Raw genomic sequence first — 21,535 nt, 5'->3', positions numbered from 1 at the left:
AAGGTCTTAAATCTGGGCAAGCGTTTTTTAAAAAAAAAAAAGACCCTAATACAGGGTGTATTTCATCTCTGGCGCCCTTTTGCGCTTATTTAAGAGCTGTAAAATTTGGATTGACAAATATCGCGGATATTTCATTCCTTATTTCTAAACGGCGCTGAATCCTCCTGACAGGTTTGTTATATATAACCCTCGGAGATCTATCAAGTGTAAAGATCAAATTATTCTCTTTTATTGACATGTTATTCCTCTCTCCCGTGTTTTTTAAGTCCCCTTCAACAATTACAGAGGTGGAAGATTTAATATGATTTTTTGCCAGGCCTGTGACTTTTCCCATTATTGCCCCTCAAACAAGGACCAAAGGGGGACCGGGGGGGTCGGTGGTGGGGGGCTGTGTCTGAGCCCACCCCACTGGCCATGAGGGGCCAGTGCCGGCCCCCACGCGCGAGCCAGAGGTCAGTGCAGGGGAGAACCGTCTGTGGGTGCCTTCCCGGGCTCATTGCCACCCGGAGCACCCCGTCCTGTCGCCTTCCCGCTCTCCCCCCGCCCCAACCTCAGAGCGGGGCCCCGGGGGTGCGGTGTCCCCCAAAAACCGCCGCGGGGGTGGCGCTGGCGGGTCTCGAACCCGCAGACCTGAGTCTGCCGCGCCTACACCGCCCCCTGGCGGGGCGCCGCCGCGCCGGAAGGGGGCGGTCGCGCGGTGATGACGTCAGGGCGGCGCCGCCCGGGAGAGGCGCCGCCGCCGCCCGCCGCCGAGCGCCGGGCATGGCCCAGCTGGGCGCCATCGCGGCGCTCTCCTTCAGCTTCCTCGCCGCCGCCTTCCTCTCCGCCATCCACAAGATCGAGGAGGGCCATATCGGCGTCTATTACCGGTGAGGCGGGGCCCGCGGCCTCCCCCCGCCTCGGCGGGCCCCCCGGCAGGCCGCCGCCTCTCACGGGCCTCTCTTTCCTTCCGCAGCGGTGGGGCCTTGCTGACCTCCACCAGCGGGCCCGGCTTCCACCTCATGCTGCCCTTCATCACGTCCTACAAGTCGGTGCAGGTGCTGCCGGGCCGCCGCCCGCCGGGAGGAGGGGAGGGGTCCTGCGGGGCGGGTCGGGCTCGGCGGGTCTCCCCCGGGGTGGCGGGGCGAGGGCCGCTGTGGTAAAGGCCGGCGTCGCGGGGTCGGGGCAGCGTGTGCTTGTGGCCGGTACCGGGGGAGAAGCGGCTGTGGGGACCAGGGACCGGGCGAGGCAGGTCGGACTCCTGCTTTTAGCGCTTTCCCCGGGGGGTGCGAGGGGGAGGCGCGGGCGGAGGCTGGTGCCTGGTTCTGAGGCTGGTAAGCACCGAGGATTTGCGCAGGGAAAAGCCTGTCTCTTAAGCCTCTTTTCATAAATGTCTCTTCAGACCACGCTGCAGACAGATGAGGTGAAAAATGTCCCTTGTGGTACCAGGTGAGGTGTTCAGCTCAGCTATTATCGCCCCCCGCCCAGTCCTTCATTTCTGCTAGAAACCTTTCAGTCCTTTCCCTTTTCCCCCACTGCTTGCCCCAGCCTGCTTTAAAACGTGTACATTTGTTTTCACGGGCGGGATTTCCCCCCCCCCCCCCCCCCCCCCCCGAAATTGGTGAAAGGCTCTGTGTGGCGCTGCTCAAGCTGATGAGCGCTGCTGGGGTGGTGTACGTGCACCCATCCTCAGGGTCTGCACTGGGTTTTCCAAGCCTGGGCCCACGTTCCGTGATCCAGTTTCTGGAGAAGTGTAATTGAAGCTGGGAACCTGGTGCAAGCGGGGGGTTGCCGGAGTGCCGCAGCCGTGCTCCACAGCCCGGTGTGGGACCCGCGCTCAGCCCGCTAGAGGGGAGTGTCCTCCACTCAGAGCTGCCTGGCTCCACAGGCCTGCAGCAAGCTTCATTTTTGTTCTTAAATCTTTTTCTTCCTTTTGCAGTGGAGGAGTGATGATTTATTTTGACAGAATTGAGGTGGTGAATTTCCTCATCCAGAGTGCAGGTGAGTTCTTCCCCTGTGACCTGCAGTCCGGGGTTGTTGGTGCTCCTGCTCGTGTGAGATGAGGTGAAGGGGTTGTGCGTGGCTGGGCTTTGATTTGGAGCTGGGGCGTACCCTGGCATTCCCCTGTGTGCCTCACAAAGCCCCGTACTAACTGGGTGGAAACTTTGAACCAGCTCTCCCAGACATTTTATGTGTTTCTTATTTTTTCTGCGTACTTGTTCTGTGCTGCTAGTTGCTTCACTAATACCCAATACCATCCATTGCTTTTATAATTCGTATTATTACAGCCCCACTGGGCTTTATGCTTCAGTGAAGACCTGTTGATTTGAATAACGAGGTGTGCAAGAGGTAGGGGAGACAGGGTGGCTGTGAGCTGCCTCTGAGGCCCAAGGAGAATGACCTTTTTTTCAAATTCTTCGATTTTTTTTAACATTCTGTTGGTTACAAGTGTGGTATAACTGCCTCGCTCACTGGTGGCGTGCTTGGACGCCTCTGTTCTGTGCTAGCTGCCCTTCCCTTGTTGCGTGTAGACCACCCAGTGTGTATTCTGCAGCTCGGACACAACCCATGCGTATTTGCAGATAGAAGGCTGTTATTGGTTAGATGTCCTTTTGTTTACAAAGCATGTGACAGAATATCAGTTACGGTGTTGTGAAATGCTAGCAATAAATAAAATTCCCCTGAACAAACTATTTGTTTGTGGTGCAGGCTTCTCTTGTGTGTGGATTCCTCATTTCAGATTGGCGCTGCAACTCTTGTTGTGACTGAGCTATAAGCTTTTCACTGCAAGCACTCAGCCCAACGCAAGACACCCCTCCGGTTTCTCTTCTTTTGTAGTGTATGACATAGTGAAGAACTACACCGCGGACTATGACAAAGCTCTCATCTTCAACAAGATTCACCATGAGCTGAACCAGTTCTGCAGTGTCCACACACTGCAGGAGGTCTACATTGAGCTGTTCGGTGAGCTGCCCCTCTGACCTTTCGCTGTTGGGTTGGTGACTCCTTGAGTGGTGTTTCTGATGGTTATTTGCATGGTCTGTGGGTGCAGAAGTCACTTCCCCCAGCTGATGGGCTTTTTTACCTATTAATCCAGTGCTTGCTCTGTTTGGAATCAGGATTGTTAACCAGCTACTGTCATTTACTCCTTGTTATTTTTTGGTGCTGAGTGCTTCAGTATGTTCTAACAAAAAATCCAAACCTGCCAGTAGTAGCAGAGGGCTTTAGGGGAGGGAGCAGTAATTCTGCACCATTATTTGTGTGTTTAGCAAATGTGACTTGTTGAATCAGTCACGGGGTTTGCTAGTCCAGATGGAAAAGCCAGTCTTCTGCTCTTTGCTGTTACGAAAAGTGTGAGCCAGCACTCCCTGGCCTGTGGGTGTGATTAGCTTTGTGTCACGCACATGGCTGCGGTGCCCAGGCACTGGGAGTGAGTGCTGGGAAACAGGGCTGCTTGGCAAGGGTCTGCTGACCTTCAGGCCGCTGGGAAATCAGACAGCACAGATGCTGGGAGAACACATCGCAAGAGACTGTCTAAAGAAAAGTGGTGGTTTCTTGGTAGACACAGACCAGTCGCTGCCAGTGCTGAGTGTTTTGTTTATGGCTTTGGACTGACAAGAAATCCCTTCCAGTGTTTCAGCACTACAGCTGTGCTGACTGCGGGCAAAGTGTTGCTGTGGGTTGCAAAGTGTGGGTGGTTTTGGACCCCAAATGGACAGAATTTGTGTCTGAAAGAACATGGTGTTTGCAAACTCCTGTTCTCTGTTCAAACTGGGCTGTCCAAGAAGCCTGGCTTTCTGCTTTCTGACAGGCCCCTGTGCAAGATGCAGAACTGGGGCTCGGTTCCCCTCCAGATCCTTTATGGGACTGCTGGCGGGTGTACTGATTCTTTGCCGATGGAGTCTCCAGATGTCGGCAGCTGCTGACGACAACTGCTTGAAATGGACTCAAAGCCACTGATTTGCACAGAAGGAACTTGTATAAACTCCTGTGTAACTCTTTGTTTGAGCTGAAAGTTTTCTGGCTCGGGAGTTCTGCAATGGGGCACAGCCCATTTGGAGCAGACTTAGGTCATTCTCTGCCCCCGCATCTGCAGGCAGGTGCAGGAAACTGATAACAGCTGTTTCCTAAACTCCTGGCTGAACTTCATTACGAGTGTGAGTTCCAGATAGCTAAACTGGGACCAAAGCAAATAATCAAGGAGTGCGATGTGATCATTTTCAAGGCCATTACATTTTTATTTTCCCTTTGTGCTTCTCAGCAGGCCCCAACTGGGAACACTGCTGTCCTTAGAGCCTTTCACCAAAGCAGGGTTTTGGTTTATATTTCCTTTTGAAATTTTTTAGCTATGCTGGAGTTAACTGTTATCCATTGAGCCAAACAGACACTACCGATGATTTTGTTGCAGCCTATTAAAATAACTGATGCAACCATTTCACATTTCTGCCTTTCCATTTTCTTTGTCTCCTGCTGGCACAGATACAGTTCCTAATCAGTCACGATTTAGCTGGACCGTGTTACTCAAGGATCTAGTTGGGAAGATACCAATGGGGAAGTGGGTTAGAGCACAGATTCTTTATCGCAAAGATGCTACTTCTGGCTGGGAGAGATTCCAAACTGCGGGTTATGGGAAACTGGGAAGAGTTTCACTTTATGCCTGCCATGTTCCTGGGGTCTGTCCCCAGTGTTTGGCACTGGTCAATGCTGCTTGACATGCTGAGAGAGACGGGAACCTGCCTCGGGGTCAGGGATGGCTTTTCTCAGCCCAGCACTCCTACATCAAACTTACATTTGTACTTACTTTCCAGGAATAAGAAATCTGAGCCATTCCAGCTAATTCTGTATGTGTTGACAGCAATCTGCTTTGTGGGGTTTTTAGTTACCTTTTTTTTCTTTTCCCCAATCAGATCAGATTGATGAAAACCTTAAACTGGCCTTGCAGCAAGACCTAACTACCATGGCCCCTGGATTAATTATACAGGTAATCAGGATTGCACTTTGAGATGTCTGAGGTGCAGATCATAAGGAGGGGGAAGGGCTACAAGGAAATACGAAGCTGTGAAACTCTTTTAGAAAATTGCTTTATAACACAGACTTGGTTTAACTTGAGGAATGAGAACAGTATCCTTTCCATCCCCTCTTAGCTTTGATGTGTTGGGTTTCTTTTGGTGTTATTCTGGGTACTGGTTTACCCAGGTTATAATCTCCTGTCATGTCAGGAAACCATTCAGTCCTAGTTTGCTCTGTGGGGTTTGGACCTGGTCACAATTTCTGCAGCATGTGAAAGCTTTGTGTGGCAGAGCATGCCCGCGGTGTTAGCTCCCCCTCCCTCTGCAGCCTCAGGGACCGTTTGGCTTTTGATTGTTGGCTGCTTGCCTATGTTTTCTTCGGTCTCTCTTTCCAGGCAGTTCGAGTTACAAAGCCGAACATCCCTGAAACGATCCGGAGGAATTATGAGCTCATGTAAGTGCCCGAGACTTGCACCTTTGTGTTACCAAAAAGAATCGGTCATCCAGATTAATGTGTTTTCACAGCAGGCAGTGATCGGAGTGCCCTCTGCCAGGCCTGCTCTCAGCCTCGTGCTGCCGCTCAGAAAGGGTCTGGTGAGGCTGCACCAGATGAGCACGTGTCTGTCGCTGTAAGTGGCTGGGGGGTCGCTGCTGAGTTAAAGGTATTTCTCCATTTTGAACACTTGAGCACAGAAATTATTTGGCCAGGGGCTCCTTCCCCTTGACACTGGCCCTATTTTAAAGAGGCCTCCCAGAGTGTGCGAGTGAGTGGCAGGTGGATAGATTCCACCCTTAATCCTGTTGTTTGACTAGGATGGAGAAACTGTTGATTCAACGGGCTGAAGACTTGCAAATCTTTGAAATAACTTTCTTTACTAGCACTTGACATACTGATCCCTTTTCAATGCTCTGAGCCAGCTGCCTTTTCTTGCACTTGGTCATTCAGAACTGCTTATATTCTCGGAGCGCTCTGCCAGCAGAGTCTGTGTAGGCCAGAATAAGATCCCTCTCGTCCATTTTGCTTCCCTTAGCATTTCATGTGACCTTTTGGTATCGTGGTAAGTCACACGCGGTATGGTCACGGTAGGCAGAATCCCAAATGAGCCTGTTGCCATAAATATAGCAGGATATGTGTTGAGAGAGACTTGTTCTTGACTCTAATCTCTCTTCCCTGATTGGGAGCGGGAGCAGAGTATTTTATTTATGTACATGCTTTTAAAGTGTCTTGGTGTATGTACAAAGCAGTAAGATAGGCAAGGCTTTAGCAGGTAAAATGCACAGAGCCATTGGATTGAATGAATGGTGATTTCAAAGCTGTATACTTCCAAATGAAGAAGAATAACCATCTGTGAGGGCAAGGCTTTTACAGGATTTTAATTTCTTATTTTGTTTAAATAATTTCCTCATTAACAGTAGCCCGAAAAACTTAGATGTGTATGGTCTGTGACCTGCCTTCTGTAAAAGGCATTATGGCAGCCTGCAAAGAGTAGCAGGGACTGTTTCATACTGACTTGGCTGAAGAGTCTTCCTGCTATGGAGGGGAGGAAAAGACACTTTGGTATAGGAAAAAAGCTCTGTGTGTGCAGGTCTGTGTCCTCATTTTGCTGATTGCTGCCTGCCCTAAACACGTGCTCGAAGGAGGACGGAGCCAACAGTTCATCCTGGAGATGCGGGAGGTCACTCCAGTTAGCTCACGTTTTGTAACTGGCTTCTTCTGGCTCACTAGGGAGAGCGAGAAGACAAAGCTGCTGATTGCAGCACAGAAGCAGAAGGTGGTGGAGAAGGAAGCGGAGACAGAAAGGAAGAAAGCCCTCATTGGTCTGTATATCTTTACTTGAAGGCAATAACTATAGGGGGTGTGGTGGGATAGACAGCAAAAAGAACCCAGACATTGGGCAGGGATGCACCTGGTTCACTGTTGGGTGATCTCTCTGCTGTGTCTGTGTGCTGCTGATCTGAAACTCTTCCAGAGAAACTCAAAAGAGTTTTTTCGGGTGGTTTCTAGCTTTGCCTACAAATGTAGACTGATGCCTTCTGAAGGGTGAAAATTCTTCCCACAATCTATTTCCACCAAAACGGGGTGGTGAGGACTTCCATGGGTGAAGTTGCTTCTGGCATTAGGAAGACTGTGCGAAGATAACGTGGATATGTTCTTTTTCATTTCAGAGGCAGAAAAAGTTGCACAAGTTGCCGAAATAACTTACGGACAGAAAGTGATGGAAAAGGAAACAGAGAAGCGAATTTCAGAGATTGAAGGTGAGTGAGCTTTCCAGTAAGTAAATGGATTGTGGTGAATTTTATCTAAAGATCCTGAAGCAGTTCACCATGGAGTTAAGTAGTTCTTGAAGTGTGTGTATTGACTGTTCTTCAAGCTGACATTCACAGGGGTGAAGTTACTGGTCTGAAGTCTTTCATTTTAGCCCATGTATGTGGTACCTTGTGTTGCATTGCAGTTCTGAATAAATGCGTCTGAATATGCCGATTCTCCCAACAATTTCACAGCCGTTTTTGCAGTGGAGTTTTCAGGAGGGCAGAGCAGTCAGGATAGCAGAAGGCATTCGGAATACTTGGGCAATGACAATGTTAGTGAAGCTTGACTACAGATTCTTCGGTGATTCTTCATATAACATGAGTGCAGGAAGTAACAGTTGTCAAAAGTACAGAGGAAGGGGATGGCAGGCTGGTGTCTTCCTAAAAGAAGTAGTGCTAGGTTTTGGATAACGGCTGCGGACTCTCACAGAGAAGTGAATGCATCCTAAAACGTTACTGTGCAGTCTTGTGGGGGCAGCCACAGCTCTAGATGATCAGCAGTAGGGTAGACTTGCAGAAGCTTTCTATCCTTTTCTTGCTTAGGATTCTTCTAGAACCTTTCTCTTTCTTGGAGGGAAGAAGAGGTACGCAGATTTAGCTTTAGTTTTTTTCTGTAGTGTGAAATCTTTAGAAAACAAAGTCTGGCTATTACACACTCTGCAACAGCAGGGGTTTGTTACAAGCTTCCAACTCCTAAAGGTTGAGAGAAGGGGAGGGGGAGCTGCTTCCTTTGAAAATGCGTTTTGCTGTAACCAATAAATCTGTAATCTCTCTGTTTAGTTTGCATTTTTGCTTTTCCATCCTCCTTTAGTTTTGCAGCTAATACTTTTAGGAAGGAGCATTGACCGGAGGCAGGAATTGGAATGTTTCTTTGCGGGCTGTGCTGCTTGAAACTCTTTCTCAAGGTGGTCCTTCTAGGCGGTTGTGCTGTTCAGTTCAGAAGATGTCCCCACCCACCTGATATGATGCTTTGTCGAGGCAATTCCAGGCCGTGGAAAGGGCTCTGTGTTTCCAGCTCAGAGCGGCAAGGCCCGATTTTCAATTACATTCATTATAGGCCCTGTCAGGTTCTGCAGAACGCCGCGGAGGAGCCAATTAAGAGTTTTACAGATCAGCAGCTTCTCATTAAGAAGCTCTTCACAGAAATACAATGGTTTTTATTTCTTATAAATGTGTGTCACCGAGTGTCAGGCCTTCAGTTCAGCTCTGTGCTGGCAGAGGATTCCATCTCTCTCGTTATTTCTTTTCTGGGACCACTCTTTTTAGCCAAAAAAGAGGAAGTTGCAGGCCAAACTGTCCAATTGCTTACATGATTTTTAAGTGTAGCAGCTCGCAGGACTCCCTGCTAGTATAGATAAACAAATGGTTTATCCAGCTGTGCCGCTCTGAAATTCAGACTGGCATGTATTACGATTGTGTGGCTCCCTGTCATAGAAGGAGTGTCAAGAGATCACATCAAACCAGGCAGATGAAACTCATCTTAGCCTTAACACGGTGGCCTGATATCACATCGTTATCATTGACAGATAAAAAGTCAGAAAGAAAAAACAGTGCAGTACAGGAAGGAGAATTGTTTCTTTCCTTAAATGTCTTTGCTAGGAGCCAGGGAATCTCGGTATCCTGCAGATTTAGACCCTTTACAAAATTGTTGATATTGCAGAGAAACAGCTCTCTGACATCTGTCCAAGGGGCAGAGCCTGGAAAGGTTAAAATCGCCTGCCTCTATGTGCCAGAACCTTAACCTCAATATCCCAGACAAAATCCCATCTGGGGAATTGCATTCACAGTCACAGACTTCATCTGTAGAGCAGTCTGCTGTGCTGTTCTTGGAGTCCTGTGCAAATGTCGTGGGTAAATACCGCTTTTTCAGTGGAACAGTTGCTGTGTTTTCAGCACGAGAGTTAGTGGCTGGCTAAAGAAGAAAGAGTGTTCTCAGCCCGCATGACAGGGGTAGTAATAAAAACCTTATGTTTGTAAAATGCTTTGAGGTCTTCAGTTGCAGATGCAATTTACTTAATGCTATCATCCTGCAGCATTTTAGATGTAAATTGAGATCCCATTTCTGGGTTTCCCATGTTGTTCCCTCTTCCCCTTGTTTTATCCCATACAGTTTAGATTTGGTACTGGCCACTTTAAAAAGTTTCCAGCTGCAAATGGTGCTTACATGGCTGGAAATCTGAATATGATAGCATGTGTTTTCTTCCAGATGCTGCATTTCTTGCAAGAGAGAAGGCAAGAGCTGATGCCGAATGCTACACTGCTATGAAAGTAGCCGAGGCTAACAAGGTATTGTTATTTCCTTACGCCGTGCCTTGAAGCAGGGCTCCTTACATTAGGCTGTATAGAAACACTCAGCAAAAGAGACAGCTGTGATTATTGTTCGTTTGTTGTGTCTCATGAAGTCAAAAAGAAAAAAAAAAGCTATCTTCTCTCAGAAAACTTTTCATTGAGACTGAAACAATTAGATCCTTATTTGCAAATTCATTTTCTTCTCTGGACAAATGAATTTATGTCAGGATATGTGAAATATCTGGCCATCTCTGGAGACAGCTCTGCTAATGGGGCCGTGGCTCCCTCTGTAGCTAGAATATCAGTTTCAGTGTTGCCCTTTCACGCTGTTGTAATCAGAAATGTTGATTCATTCCAGTCTGCAAGCTGGCGAGCAGTCAAAGCAGGGAGATCTCTAGAGTGACAGGCAGGCTTAGAGTAAACAAGTGTTCAGGTAAAGAACTCATCTTATACACCAAACCAATCATAATTAGCCTGGCAAAGCCTTGGTCCTGCAAAAGGGAAAAAAGAAACCAAACGCAAAACCCCCTAGAAATGGAGAAATTATATGGATAGAACTGCCAGGCTTGTTATTGCCTACAGCATGTTCCCAGGACATCCCAGCAGGAAGGCTTTCTGTTTTGTAAGGGTCAGTGAGAATGGACAGAGGTCTGGGATGTTTGTGCACAAGTTCTGTCCCAGTTATTCTATCCTCCCTTTTATAATGTCATTATTCTGAACGAATGAGCTCTGCTCTCCGAAACAGACTCGTCAATCTGCTCTCTGGAAAAAAGCCAGTTGTATTTTTCTTTCCAGTAGCTTGCATTGCGAGGGCTTTCAGTGAGTTATGTGCTTTCGAGCATCTCCATCTCTGGTACGTTTGGATTGAACATTTCCCCAGCTGCTTCCATCACTTTCTCATTTTGCCATTTAGTCACTGGGATTTAGAGCTTCACTTAGACATACTGAAAGAGAGCCTTCTCCTGGGCGCTCCATCTTTTCAGCTGAAGAGAGGATGAGCATGCCTGCTAGTCTTGTGGAAAAGGAGATGCCTCGTATGCTCATGACAGAAATTTGCTTTTGACTGAATCAGAGCTGTTGGTGATCGGTTTTCCTTTTGTGCAGCTGAAATTAACTCCTGAGTACTTGCAGCTGATGAAATACAAGGCTATCGCAGCAAACAGCAAGATATATTTTGGCAAAGATATTCCCAACATGTTCATGGACTATGCAGGAAGCCAGACCAAATTTGCAGAGGGACTGGCAGAAGGAATCCAAGAAGAGGATGGGGCAGGAGCCAGCGAGGACACAAAACTACTTCATAACGTCAACTGAAAAGAAAGATTTCTATTCGTTTTATATCAGAAGAAGTATGAACTGGGAAGTTCCTTTTTGTTTTCCCCCTTTCCTGTACTGAAAAAGATGAATCAGACTTAATCCTTTCAATCTTTTGTATGACAATGAGACACAAAGACTTTGGTATTTATGGGGTGTTTTTTCTGGTAACTTCTAAGCAGCCATCTCCAAGTATGTCCTCTAGATGCACCTCTCCCCGCTCATGGACATGCAGACCAAATTATTCTGGAGAGGCTAGCTAGACTATCTGTTTGGCAGCCAGCTTAGATGGGTACGTAATTTTGGATTGAGGTGGTTTGTAGCAGTTGGAAGAAAAGAAATTTTGAGGTTTTGGAGGGAGGGGAATTGCTGCTACGGCTTGATTTGTGGGTGTTTTTTCTTGTTGGAAATTTCAAGTACTTTATTTCAAACCCCTTTTAAAAAAGGTGCTAGACTTTTTGTGCACTACATGTGTCTGCTTGAAGGCCCGGACCTTGTCCAAACGGCAGGTTGCTGCTCATTGTGTGGGGTGCTGGGACGGTTTAACAGCCTGTGCGCAGGCTTTGGGCCCATCCTGAGCGTGGACTGCAGCAAATGCACGAAACTACCTTCGACTGAGGTCTGAGCCGATGTGTTTTGCCTTGGTAGGGCAGCTGAGACCACGTGCACAGTGAGGTACAGAAGTTCAGCTGAAATCCTGCAGGTTGCCTAGTTACCATGGGGGGGGATCTAAGCCTTAGACCAGGTGTCACGCAGGTAGTGGCCCAAACTCTTCATTTTCTGCATTTTAACACTGCTTTGATTTCCATTTGTCATATTTGGGGAGGGCGGAGGGGAGTCTGTGTTTTGAGGCCTTTCCCAGCAGTTTAGCTGCTAGGCGAGGGCTGTGGGTGGGCTGATGGAGGCACTGTCCTGCCAGTGGATAATTGGACTTGATTTTCAGTGAAACCAGACTGCAAGCGTGGTACTTGTCACAGTCATCATAGTTAGAAAAACTAGGGAGAAAAGAATCTTTGTCTCAGGGACCCTGACTTCGCAAAAGGCCTTGCTGGTGAGTAACTGCTTGAATGACTAGTCCCATGGTCATTACAGTACGTTACCTGCCTCTGCAAGACCAACTGGATTTCAGTGTTTACAGTGTCTTATTAGAAAGAGGACATTCAGGTATACTGAAATGAACGGAACCGACTTACTGTTGGGTTCGGTTGGCTTTTTTTTCTGAATAGACCTCGCGAAAGGAAGCTTTCCTAGTAGCAAAGGACATAAAACATCATACTGAAAAGTCACAGGGCAAAGAAAAGAATCTCTGGACTGTCCAAAGATAAATTTTCCTTTTTTGCTCAGAACGATGCTATATGATGTACCTTTCATTTCAGAAAACTTCACATACCAGATGCAAAGAGGCAATAGGGTTTTGTTTTACAGTCATGCAAAACTTGAGGGGGTGTTAAAGACAAAAGTTCAGGCCTAGAGAGAACATTTTTTTTCCTCTCCCTAATCCATCTGCCACTTGGCAGAAGAGCCTGTTTATTAATTGCTGTTATAATTTGCGGCCAACACACTAATATGAGATGATGCCAGTGTAAGTGCTAACTTAGTTGTCAGAGACCAGCCTATTGCATTTACAATCTTGTGCCCTAAACGCTTGCTACCGACTACACTTGGTCTCACTCTTCAGTGTTTTAAATACACATTAGTCTTTTTAATAAGGCAGTCACACTAAGATAGAAATCTGATGAATTTCAGCTGCTGGTTCCAGTATTTTTACTTCAGTTTTCTTTTTCCTGTTAGCAGAGTGACTATTCATAATGAAAATGCAAAATAAAAGCTAAATGTCAGTTTCTACTGGAGAAAAGTCCCATCTCCTATGTGACGTCTTTGTATTTGTTGGAAAATAGGAGCTAAGGGAAGTTCCATCTCCAGACCTATGCACTACATTAGACAACACAGCCGTCAAAAAATTGCATCAATAGGCAGGCTGTAATATTACTGACTTTTATAAATGGGTCTCTGCAGGAAGATTATGAACAGGGAGTAGCAGAAACTTAGGAATGAGGTAATAGTATCTAAACCTTTGAGGATGATCTCATTTGTGTGATTGTTCTACATTGATGTTAGAGGTTTCCACTAGTAACTAAAACCTACTTTTTACGCAAGTATTTTTCACTAATGAAGAGACCCAAATAAGCCAAAAAGGTATTATCAAGTATGTCTTTGTATGACTTCACAGTAAGACAGTAGTTTGGAATAAATAGGTCTTAACGATTTTTTTTTTAATTGAAAACATTACTGCTCAAGTATTCCTGTAATTTAAATTGTAATAACAGTAAAAAGGCAAAAACAAAGTTGAAATCTTACCAGTCTTCACAAGCCAAAACCCACTGTTGCTTTTTCATTCAGGTTTCTTCATTCTATGTATAATTTCCTTAATTTTCCAGAGTAGATCTGTCACTACATGTAAATCTTTATTCCATGTATCTCTTTAACTGGCATTTTGTTCTAATTTCCATAATCTGAAATCTTGAAATGAAGATCTGAATTTTTAAAACCATTCTGTATAACAAACAAAGTACAGGTTTGTGGCACTGCTGATACCTGAGAATTGCTGGCGGGAGCACGGTAATGCTTTACCAGTACGGTCTTTGATGATCTTATGTATTGAATTAAAAGCCTTTTTATTTTGGTATTTGCTATGACAATAAAATGGCCTTCAATTTTAATATCGGTCTTTTTTTTTTTTTTTAATGGATAACCTTTAACACAAGGTGTAGGTATATTTGCAGGGGAAGGTTTACCGGGGTGACACCAAGGCTGCTGCTGCTCCACGGGGAGTGTGTGGAGCTGCGGGGTGCTGCAGGTGGGTGCTGTGCTGGCAGGAACGCGCCTATCCTGTTGCGCGCTGCCAGCTCTGCCTTTCCAGTGGGCAGGAGATAGAAAAGCAGAGCTCCGGCTGAAGAAGAGGGGCAGAGGTGTCTGTGTCGGCTGCCACAAGCATCTTTTGGCTCAAATTGGTGAAAAATACATGAACGGAGAGTTCAGTGGCAAGTATCTAGGATTTGGTACAGTTTGCAGAAAATCATTGTCATGTTTTGCAAGACAAAGGGCAGGAACCTTCTGGGTATTTCTAAACAGCTGTGTAAATACTGCCGTTGCTCAGAATACGGGGAGGGAGAGTTAAGTTCTGCGTGTTAAGGCAAATATTTTAGCTAATGGGTTCCAGCTGGCGGTCTCCCATTCTTTCCATCCCACTCGCCTCGATAAAGGCTGGCATTGTCCGCAGCACCGGGGCCTCCCTGGCTGTGGTGGGTGCGTGGTGGGGTCCTTCCTGGTGTGGCCACCTGGCCTTCATGGCTCCAGTGGGGCCTGCCGAGAAAGTGCTGTCGCCTGCCTTTCTTTTTATGAAGGTTTCTTTCTGAAATGTACACCCTAGCGAGACTGCTCTTCACAGGGGTGGGAAAAATGTGAATTTTTTTGAGGGTGGGGTGTGGCTTTTCTTGTCCTCGCCCGTTGAACCGCCGAGGCTGCTGGGTTTTCTCTCCAGTCGTGAGGGCCCAGGGTTTCTGGAGATGCCGTCCTCGCAGCCCACCAGAGACAGGCAGCCCCAGCCAGGCCCCGCAGTCCAGCCTTTCCCCTCAGGAGCTCGCGGAGGCCGGCGGCCGGCCCCAAGCGAGCGGGGGCGGCCCCGAGCCCGGCGGCCGGGCCTGCGCTCTGCCCTCCGCGCCGCCGCCATGGCGCCCGCCGACCTTCCCATCATGGCGCCACCGCCCCCTGTTCCCCGCCCCCCCTCTGCCATTGGTCGGCGGTGCGCGGCGGAGTGTTCCCATTGGCCGGCGGGGAGGAGTGACGCGCGCGCACGCCTGTGTGTGTGTGGCGGAAGTGAGGGCGGCGGGGCCGGCCGGGGATGTGGAGAGCCGGCATGGCCGCCGGGGACGGGCTTGGCCCGGCGCTGCGGGCCGTCACCGAGCAGGTGCAGCAGGCGGCGGCGAGGAGGCCGCAGGTGAGGCGCGGCGGTGCCGGGGTCGCGGCGGAGGGGCCGGGGTCGCGGCGGGAGGGAGGGAGCCCTTACCCCGTCGGGGTAGGCCCGCTCGCCATGGCGGCAGGTCCTCCGTCACCATAGAGACGGGCCCCGCATCGTGAGGGCAAGTCCTCCGTCACCATGGAGACAGCCCCCTCATCACCACAGAGACGGGCCCACCGTGGAGGTGGGTGCCCGTTTCCCCCAGCAAAGAATCCAGGATCCTGTCATTGTCCTTAGAGATAGGCCTCCCCCACTAGAGCCACCCCCCCCCATAGGGACGGGCCCCCCATGACCGTGGAGGCCTCCCTCACCCCCTCCCATGGCAGCCCCAGGCTGTGGGGTGACCTGCGGTGGGGCAGGGGGGCGAGGCTGGACGCTACAGGACGCTGGGGAGAGCGTGGGGCAGGTTGGAGCCTCCCCCGGGTGTCCCCCTCACCCTCAGTATTTCTGCAGGGGCTCCCAGCCGTGCAGCCGCGGCTGGTGGCCGTCAGCAAGACGAAGCCGGCAGAGATGGTGATCGACGCCTACAGCCACGGGCAGCGCAGCTTTGGGGAGAACTATGTGAGTTGGCTGGGCCCCACGGGGCTGCGAGTGGGCCCCTGCGCCGAAGGCAGGTGCTGGGCAGCCCAGTGCATGGGGAGCTGGGCTTGGTTATAGCTTCATGCTCCTGGGCCTGTATTTGGGGCACATGTTGGTCCCAGGTTCGGAGAGACTGTTCTTATGGTGCTGGCACGTTTGGCATGGTTTTAACAAGAGATTGTCTTCAATTCTCTTAGGTTCAAGAGTTGCTAGAAAAGGCGTCAGACTCCAGAGTAAGTATGCAGTTCCTTATATATTCTCCCTCCCTGTATGGCTGTGTCCTGAGAGCTGTTCGGCAAAAGACCTGTTTTTCATTAGGGATTTGGTGGTGAAGGCTGTTTGATCCTTGTCATTTCGGATAAATGGTGGAGTTATTCTTAGCTCATTGCCTCTGCCCCCGTCCCCCTCGTTGCCTTGCTGGCTCCAGAGGATTCTGTGAACACGTGGGCCTTAGTCATAAAGTATTTGTCTGAACAATGCTTTACCTCTTGTGCTTTCTGCTGTGGGAGATGCACAGTCCTCATTTAAAAAAAATGGTAACACTCAGTTTGGGTAAAATCTCATTTTGTGACTGTTCAGTTACAAAAGAGCTTTGCCTGCCTTATTCACTGAGTAATGCTCTGCAGCCACAGCCCTGTTCCTCTCCAGACTGTGAAGCAATCTCAGTACACACCACGAGCACTGCCCGAGCTGTGTCTTTCAGGGTAAACAAAAAAAGAAGATTGGACGTCTGGTATTTTGTTTGTGGGCAAACCAAGACTTAAATACTGTGCGGGGTAAGAGGGAATTGTCATTCAAGCGTGACTGTTCCTCTCTGCTTTCAGATTCTGTCCTCTTGTCCGGAGATTAAGTGGCATTTTATTGGCCATCTGCAGAAAAGTAACGTCAACAAGTTGATCGGTAAACCCTATTTAATTTTATGTGCAGTGACCCTGTGGGCAATAGTCTTCCAACATTCAAATAATAACAACCTTGTGTACATGAACTCACCAGTGCCTGTCTCTGTGAGCGAGCCGAGCTGTAGGTACAAAAATTTCTGTGCCGGCAGAGCTGCCCTCAGCCTGTGTTTTCTCCCCAGCTGTCCCGAACCTGTTCATGTTGGAAACGGTGGATTCTGTGAAACTGGCAGACAGAGTCAACAGCTCGTGGCAGAAAAAAGGGTCATCTCAGAAGCTGAAGGTCATGGTGCAAGTTAACACGAGTGGAGAAGACAGTAAGTGTTTTTTTCTGATGTTATGCAGGTTTGTCCTGCTGACTTGAATGAAACAACCTGAATGGCGTGGTTTTCAGGTTTGTGCTTTTAAAGAGTTTCTCTAAGCTAAGAAGAAACTTCCTCATCTGTTGGCTTCTGCCTGGCTGTGGGGAGGGGAGGTCTCTGGCAGAGCTTGGCACAAATCTCCCCACTTCTTGCCAGGTAAGCATGGCCTTCCTCCTGGAGACACCACGGCTGCTGTGGAGCATGTCATCAACAAGTGTCCGAGCCTGGAATTTGTGGGGCTGATGACGATCGGCAGCATCGGGCATGACCTTAGCAAGGGGCCAAACCCTGACTTCCAGGTAAGATTTTCTAGGAGAAACGTGAACTGTTGGCTGGCTTCCCGTTACAGTCTGTTGTCTGTCCCAGCCAAACCAGCACACAGTCAAGCTGTAAGTCTGACTGTAGATTGTCAATAGAAAGACCTTGTTCAGAGTAGCACAGGTCTCTGAAGTGTCAGTATCAGTGCAGGTGTTAGGCTCATTTCTGCAGCAGCCAGTGCCCAGGTGTATTTGGTCCCGTCCCTTCTCTGAAGCTGTAGCCAGGACATCAGCAGGGGCACCTTGTGCAGCAACTGCTGTCCGGGATCCTCTGGGCCAGCTTTCAGATGAGGTTTCAGCCTTCCTTTGCGCACTGTCTGCACAGGGCAGCATCAGGCAGAGGAACTAGGTCTGCGTTCCTCGTCTGTCATGCTGGTGGCATAATTGGATGTCTTCAGGAGATGCGTAGACTTGTAAGTACGCGTGTTGTCAGTAACGTAGCCTGTAATGGGAAATCTCCAGGCGTTATTACAGCGCTGCAGAGCAAGCTTCAGTAGGAAGAGTGGGAATTGCACATTCTGTGGGAAGGAGACTTCAAAGAAAGGCAGAAATCATGATCTGTGAAACCCTGAAACTGAGCTGGCGTGGCTGTCAGATGTGCGATCCTCTCTTCTTTCCTCCTCCCTTCTAGATGCTGTTATCTTTGCGGCAGGAAGTGTGTGAAAAGCTGAATCTCCCCATTGAGAAGGTGGAGCTGAGCATGGGCATGTCCACAGACTTCCAGCACGCGGTAAGTCGTGCGCTCCTGGTGCTGGGATAGAGTTCTGGGGATGAAAACGGACCCTAGCTGTAGCTGCGGGTGGCGGGTACGTGGGGAACTGTCCTTCTGTGACACGGGGAGCGTCGAGGTTGGTACGGACCGTGTTGGCAGGTGTGGGTGGCAGCCTGGCCCTGAACTCCTCCCTTCTGTCTCTTTGTAGATAGAAGTTGGATCCACAAACGTCAGGATTGGAAGCACCATTTTTGGAGAGCGAGATTACTCCAACAAAGCAGTTGGTGGCAAGGCCCCTGCTGAAACTAAAGGCGAAACGGAGACCTTGACAGTGCAGGGTCATTAGGTGGAAAAAAAAGTGGCCTCGACAGAGGACAGATGATGGGAGACCTCACTATGCATTCTTACCTCCCTCCGTGTCGGCACCCGATCGTGATGGTGAGAGGGAATTCCTCGTAACAGAACAAAGGCCAGAAATGCCTCATAATTTATTGTGATTATAGAGTACCCATAGAAACTGGAAATGTTTATAACCAACAAATGATAAGAAAATTTATGGTTGAAAGTGACTGTGGTATATTGGCTCCTTCAGGGTCATTAAGGACAGTGACTTTTGGATTATTAGGTTGAACAAACTAAATATTTGTCAGGATGGAGTTGCTAATGAGCAAGATGTATCTGCAGCAGTGGTGGTGATTATGTTTTCACTGAGGACTAAATTCTTCATTAAACAAGTTATAATCTTGCCAGAGACCTATAAATGTTTCCCCAAATAAAAGTTTTGCACGCGATCACTGCTGAGGGGATGCTTACGTAGAAACTGTGATAGAGACACACTGTGACACTGGAGAGACTGTGTCCGCTTAAAAAGAGGACGAATAACAAGCACACGAAGCTGGATAAGGAGCACAGTCGCCAGCATGAGTTCATGGCCTAACAGTTTGGATGCAGATCACAAGGGTGGGAGTGTCTTCTGGGCTGAAGTTTGTCCTTTTCAGGCTGACACTGTTCATTTTCCCCATTGGTTCCATGTCTGCTCAGATCTTCTGGGATGTTTTCAGCCTTCCCCTTCTGTGAAGTGTTGTTGGGAGTTATATTCATTCTGCGTAGTAATTCTTGACGCTGTAAGTTCTTTTTGGGGCTTTTCTGCAAGGTCCCTGCTCTACCATCAGCTTGCTGTTGCATCCCAAGGCAAGTCACTTGACCATTTGGTGCTTCCACCATCCCGCCCACATCTGTATGAGGATTATAGTACGTGCTTGTCTCACAGGGCAGCAGTGAGGTTTGCTAGAGGCCCTTTGGGAAAAGTACTCTGGAAAATAAGGTGTTACTGTTCCACTGTGTTCTAGGTTTCCTGAAAAAAAATCCTGTCGCCACTGACAAAGCTTCTAGGCGATGTCTTAATATCTTAAGCGCTGGTCTAGCCTCCACTTCTCCTGGAAGAGGGAAAGGACTCTTGCCCTGCAGTAGCTGTTTGATTCAGGTGTGAGCAGAAGCTCCGGTGTTACGGCATGTGCTGTTTGGCCAATGACAATTCTCTCTTGTAACCTGTGTTACAACTGCATTTTTGGGCTTTTGTGTGCTGCTAGGAGGAGGCGGCAGCGGTTGCCAGCGGAAAGATCCCTCCCAGGCTTTTCTCTGTGTGCGTGTGGTTAAATCTAGCTGTTGGTTTTACTCTCTGACTATAAATGCTGAATGTAAATGAAAAGAGTCAACTCGTAACACCAACCTGTCATAGCTACATGGTTTAGAAGCAACATGCAGTCTGAGCTGCCCTGCGCGGCCTGCACCATGTGGTGTTTCATAGTCTGTTAATAAAAAGTGGTGAATTTTAATACCATCTGTGCCAACTATAAAGCTATTAAAGATGTTATTTTTATGTTCCAGTGTTGTGAATAAATGCCCTGAGTTGTCGTTGGAGCTATTTCCCAAACCCGGAGCTGCTGTTGAGCGAGACGTGCTTGTCTCGGGAGGGAGGGAGGAGGGTGGTTTGAAAAACAGCTGAAACGGAGCTGGCAAAGAAAGTGACGCTTTCTTTGATCAGAAAGGGAAAAAAAATAGCTGCCGAGGTGGGCGAGATGTCAGACGGCATGAGCTGTTTCTGGAGAAGCCCTCTGGGTGGCACTGCTCCCCAGGCCCGGGGCAGCGCTCCTGGGCCACCGGAGGAGAGACACCAGCTCCTCGGCCGCTGTCGGGCAGGTACGGATCAACAATGAGTCTCAAAAATAACTATTTATTTCCCAGCTGGTGGTTGAAGTGAATCCCTTCCTCTTCCATCTCTCTCTTGCCAGAACTTCGGCGCTGCGCACTGACCACAGATCCTCCTGTTTGCAAATTTCACAATGGTAAAAGCCTTTCGTTTATTTTGCCGAGCAAACTCAGGACACCTGTTCTATCTGAATTTGATTCCAACGTGCAAAGACAGCCCGTGGCCCCGTAGTGTTTGTCTGCTACTTGTAAAATGTTGGCTGGAGCAAACCAGGAATGAAAGTGATGGGCTACCTGAGCTTACAGAGCTAGCCCAGCCCTGGAGCAGGCGGTTCTGAGCCGAGGGGTGATCGGGGACCCCCTGCTCTGCTCACCCCTCGCTGACGCCCCTTTCCCACCAGCCCGCGGCTCCAGAACCGGCTGCGCTGCCGCAGTTCTTTCTGATCGAGCACAGAGCAGCGGGGCGGGTGTACATTGAGAATTGTCTTGCGCCGTGGCTCGCGTCCCCTCTTGCTTTTCCTCTCTCAGGCATTTTGTGCTTATTTCCTGAGTTGAAATTGGACGCTAGCCAAGCTTAATGAGGTTAGTAAATGGTGTCAGCTGGGAGGTGGGCGTGCAGGGGTGGCTGTGGGGTAGGACAAGGCTTGTCCTGGCTTCCGTGCGCTCTGGAACAGTTGTATTTAAGCAGCAGACTGGCTCACGAAAGCGTGCGGTCTGGTTTTCTGACCTGCCGGTGTACTGCCTGCTAAAACGTTTAGGGCTCCGTTGGCTTTGGTGGCGGCCTCCTACGTGAGACCGTGGTGGAGCTGTGTGTCTCGGTGGCTTCGGAGAGCTGCGGGGCTGGGGATGCTCTCGGCTGTGGGACACCTCTCATCTCCAGCCAAGCAGTGTCCGGGCCATGCAGGTGGCTGCGGGGAGCAGTTTGGAGGGCAGTTTGGGTGCTGTGCCTCAACGGCAGCGCCAGCTGCAGCGGCCGGGGTTGGGCTGTGACAAGGCGCTGGAGAGGAGAAAGGAGCAGCGTGAGCTTCTGCTCCCTTGCTCTGCAGCTGTTTCTCTCGCCCGTCCTGCTTCCAACTGGCTTCTTTTCTTCTGGCCGTGTCACGCCTGAGAGCTTTGCCGTGCTCCTCCTGCGACTGAGCCTCCCCGAAGCCGGTGCTGGGGGCAATGCCCACTGGCACCTTCCCTTCCTCCTGGAGGTGCCCACCTCCATCCCGAGGGTGCGGAGCCACGGTGTTGGTGATGCTGGACACCTGCCCGGGGGGAGCAGGGCGCAGACCACCCACTCCTTCAGTGGAGGTCACCCGGCAGATGGGAACTGTTGGTCACTGGAGTGGAGCCAACGAGCCGGAGATGAAAGGCGCCCTGGCCTCTTAATGAACCACTCCCCGCTCGGGCACCTCGGCCCCCTGCAACACAAGCTTTATTTACATCTATTAAAAGCGCTTGGCCGGTTTATTGAAGCAGCAGTGCTCCCGCTCCCCACTCCTTGGGGCGATGTCACTGTCAATATTTGCCTGGGAGGAATGCGGCCAGCAGACGAAG

The 21,535-nt window shown here is 49.3% G+C and overlaps 2 protein-coding genes across 3 annotated transcripts; both read left to right on the top strand.

The window, feature by feature from the left end:
- Positions 1–703: 703 nt before the first annotated feature.
- Positions 704–14,542, top strand: ERLIN2 (ER lipid raft associated 2). 2 transcript variants are annotated; one of them, XM_054225049.1, is made up of 11 exons: positions 704–869; positions 956–1,037; positions 1,382–1,428; positions 1,919–1,980; positions 2,818–2,943; positions 4,887–4,960; positions 5,384–5,442; positions 6,715–6,806; positions 7,155–7,244; positions 9,505–9,584; positions 13,667–14,542. In XM_054225049.1, the coding sequence occupies exons 1-11, from the start codon at positions 763–765 to the stop codon at positions 13,670–13,672; spliced, it is 825 nt and encodes a 274-aa protein (XP_054081024.1). In that variant the 5' UTR covers positions 704–762; the 3' UTR covers positions 13,673–14,542. The 2 variants fall into 2 exon arrangements, with proteins under 2 accessions (XP_054081024.1, XP_054081022.1); XM_054225047.1 differs by lacking the exon at positions 13,667–14,542 and adding an exon at positions 10,692–13,621.
- Positions 14,543–14,751: 209 nt separating this feature from the next.
- On the top strand, positions 14,752–19,668 carry PLPBP (pyridoxal phosphate binding protein). The gene is made up of 8 exons (XM_054180838.1): positions 14,752–14,898; positions 15,373–15,480; positions 15,696–15,731; positions 16,323–16,398; positions 16,577–16,711; positions 16,913–17,055; positions 17,705–17,803; positions 17,994–19,668. The coding sequence occupies exons 1-8, from the start codon at positions 14,803–14,805 to the stop codon at positions 18,129–18,131; spliced, it is 831 nt and encodes a 276-aa protein (XP_054036813.1). The 5' UTR covers positions 14,752–14,802; the 3' UTR covers positions 18,132–19,668.
- Positions 19,669–21,535: the final 1,867 nt, after the last annotated feature.

Source organism: Rissa tridactyla, chromosome 20 (genome assembly GCF_028500815.1).
Source record: "Rissa tridactyla isolate bRisTri1 chromosome 20, bRisTri1.patW.cur.20221130, whole genome shotgun sequence".
Lineage (NCBI taxonomy): Eukaryota > Metazoa > Chordata > Aves > Charadriiformes > Laridae > Rissa > Rissa tridactyla.
The sequence above is the reverse complement of the archived record's forward strand: the minus strand, read 5'-3'. Positions and strand labels throughout refer to the sequence as shown.

Excerpts from the sequence above, each read along its gene's own strand:
- ERLIN2 (XM_054225047.1), top strand. The coding sequence starts at position 763 with ATGGCCCAGCTGGGCGCCATCGCGGCGCTCTCCTTCAGCTTCCTCGCC. Across the intron at positions 1,429-1,918 it reads AATGTCCCTTGTGGTACCAG|TGGAGGAGTGATGATTTATT; the intron begins GTGAGGTGTTCA and ends TTCCTTTTGCAG. Across the intron at positions 6,807-7,154 it reads AAGGAAGAAAGCCCTCATTG|AGGCAGAAAAAGTTGCACAA; the intron begins GTCTGTATATCT and ends TTTTCATTTCAG.
- PLPBP (XM_054180838.1), top strand. The coding sequence starts at position 14,803 with ATGTGGAGAGCCGGCATGGCCGCCGGGGACGGGCTTGGCCCGGCGCTG. Across the intron at positions 14,899-15,372 it reads CGGCGGCGAGGAGGCCGCAG|GGGCTCCCAGCCGTGCAGCC; the intron begins GTGAGGCGCGGC and ends GTATTTCTGCAG. Across the intron at positions 17,804-17,993 it reads CCACAGACTTCCAGCACGCG|ATAGAAGTTGGATCCACAAA; the intron begins GTAAGTCGTGCG and ends GTCTCTTTGTAG.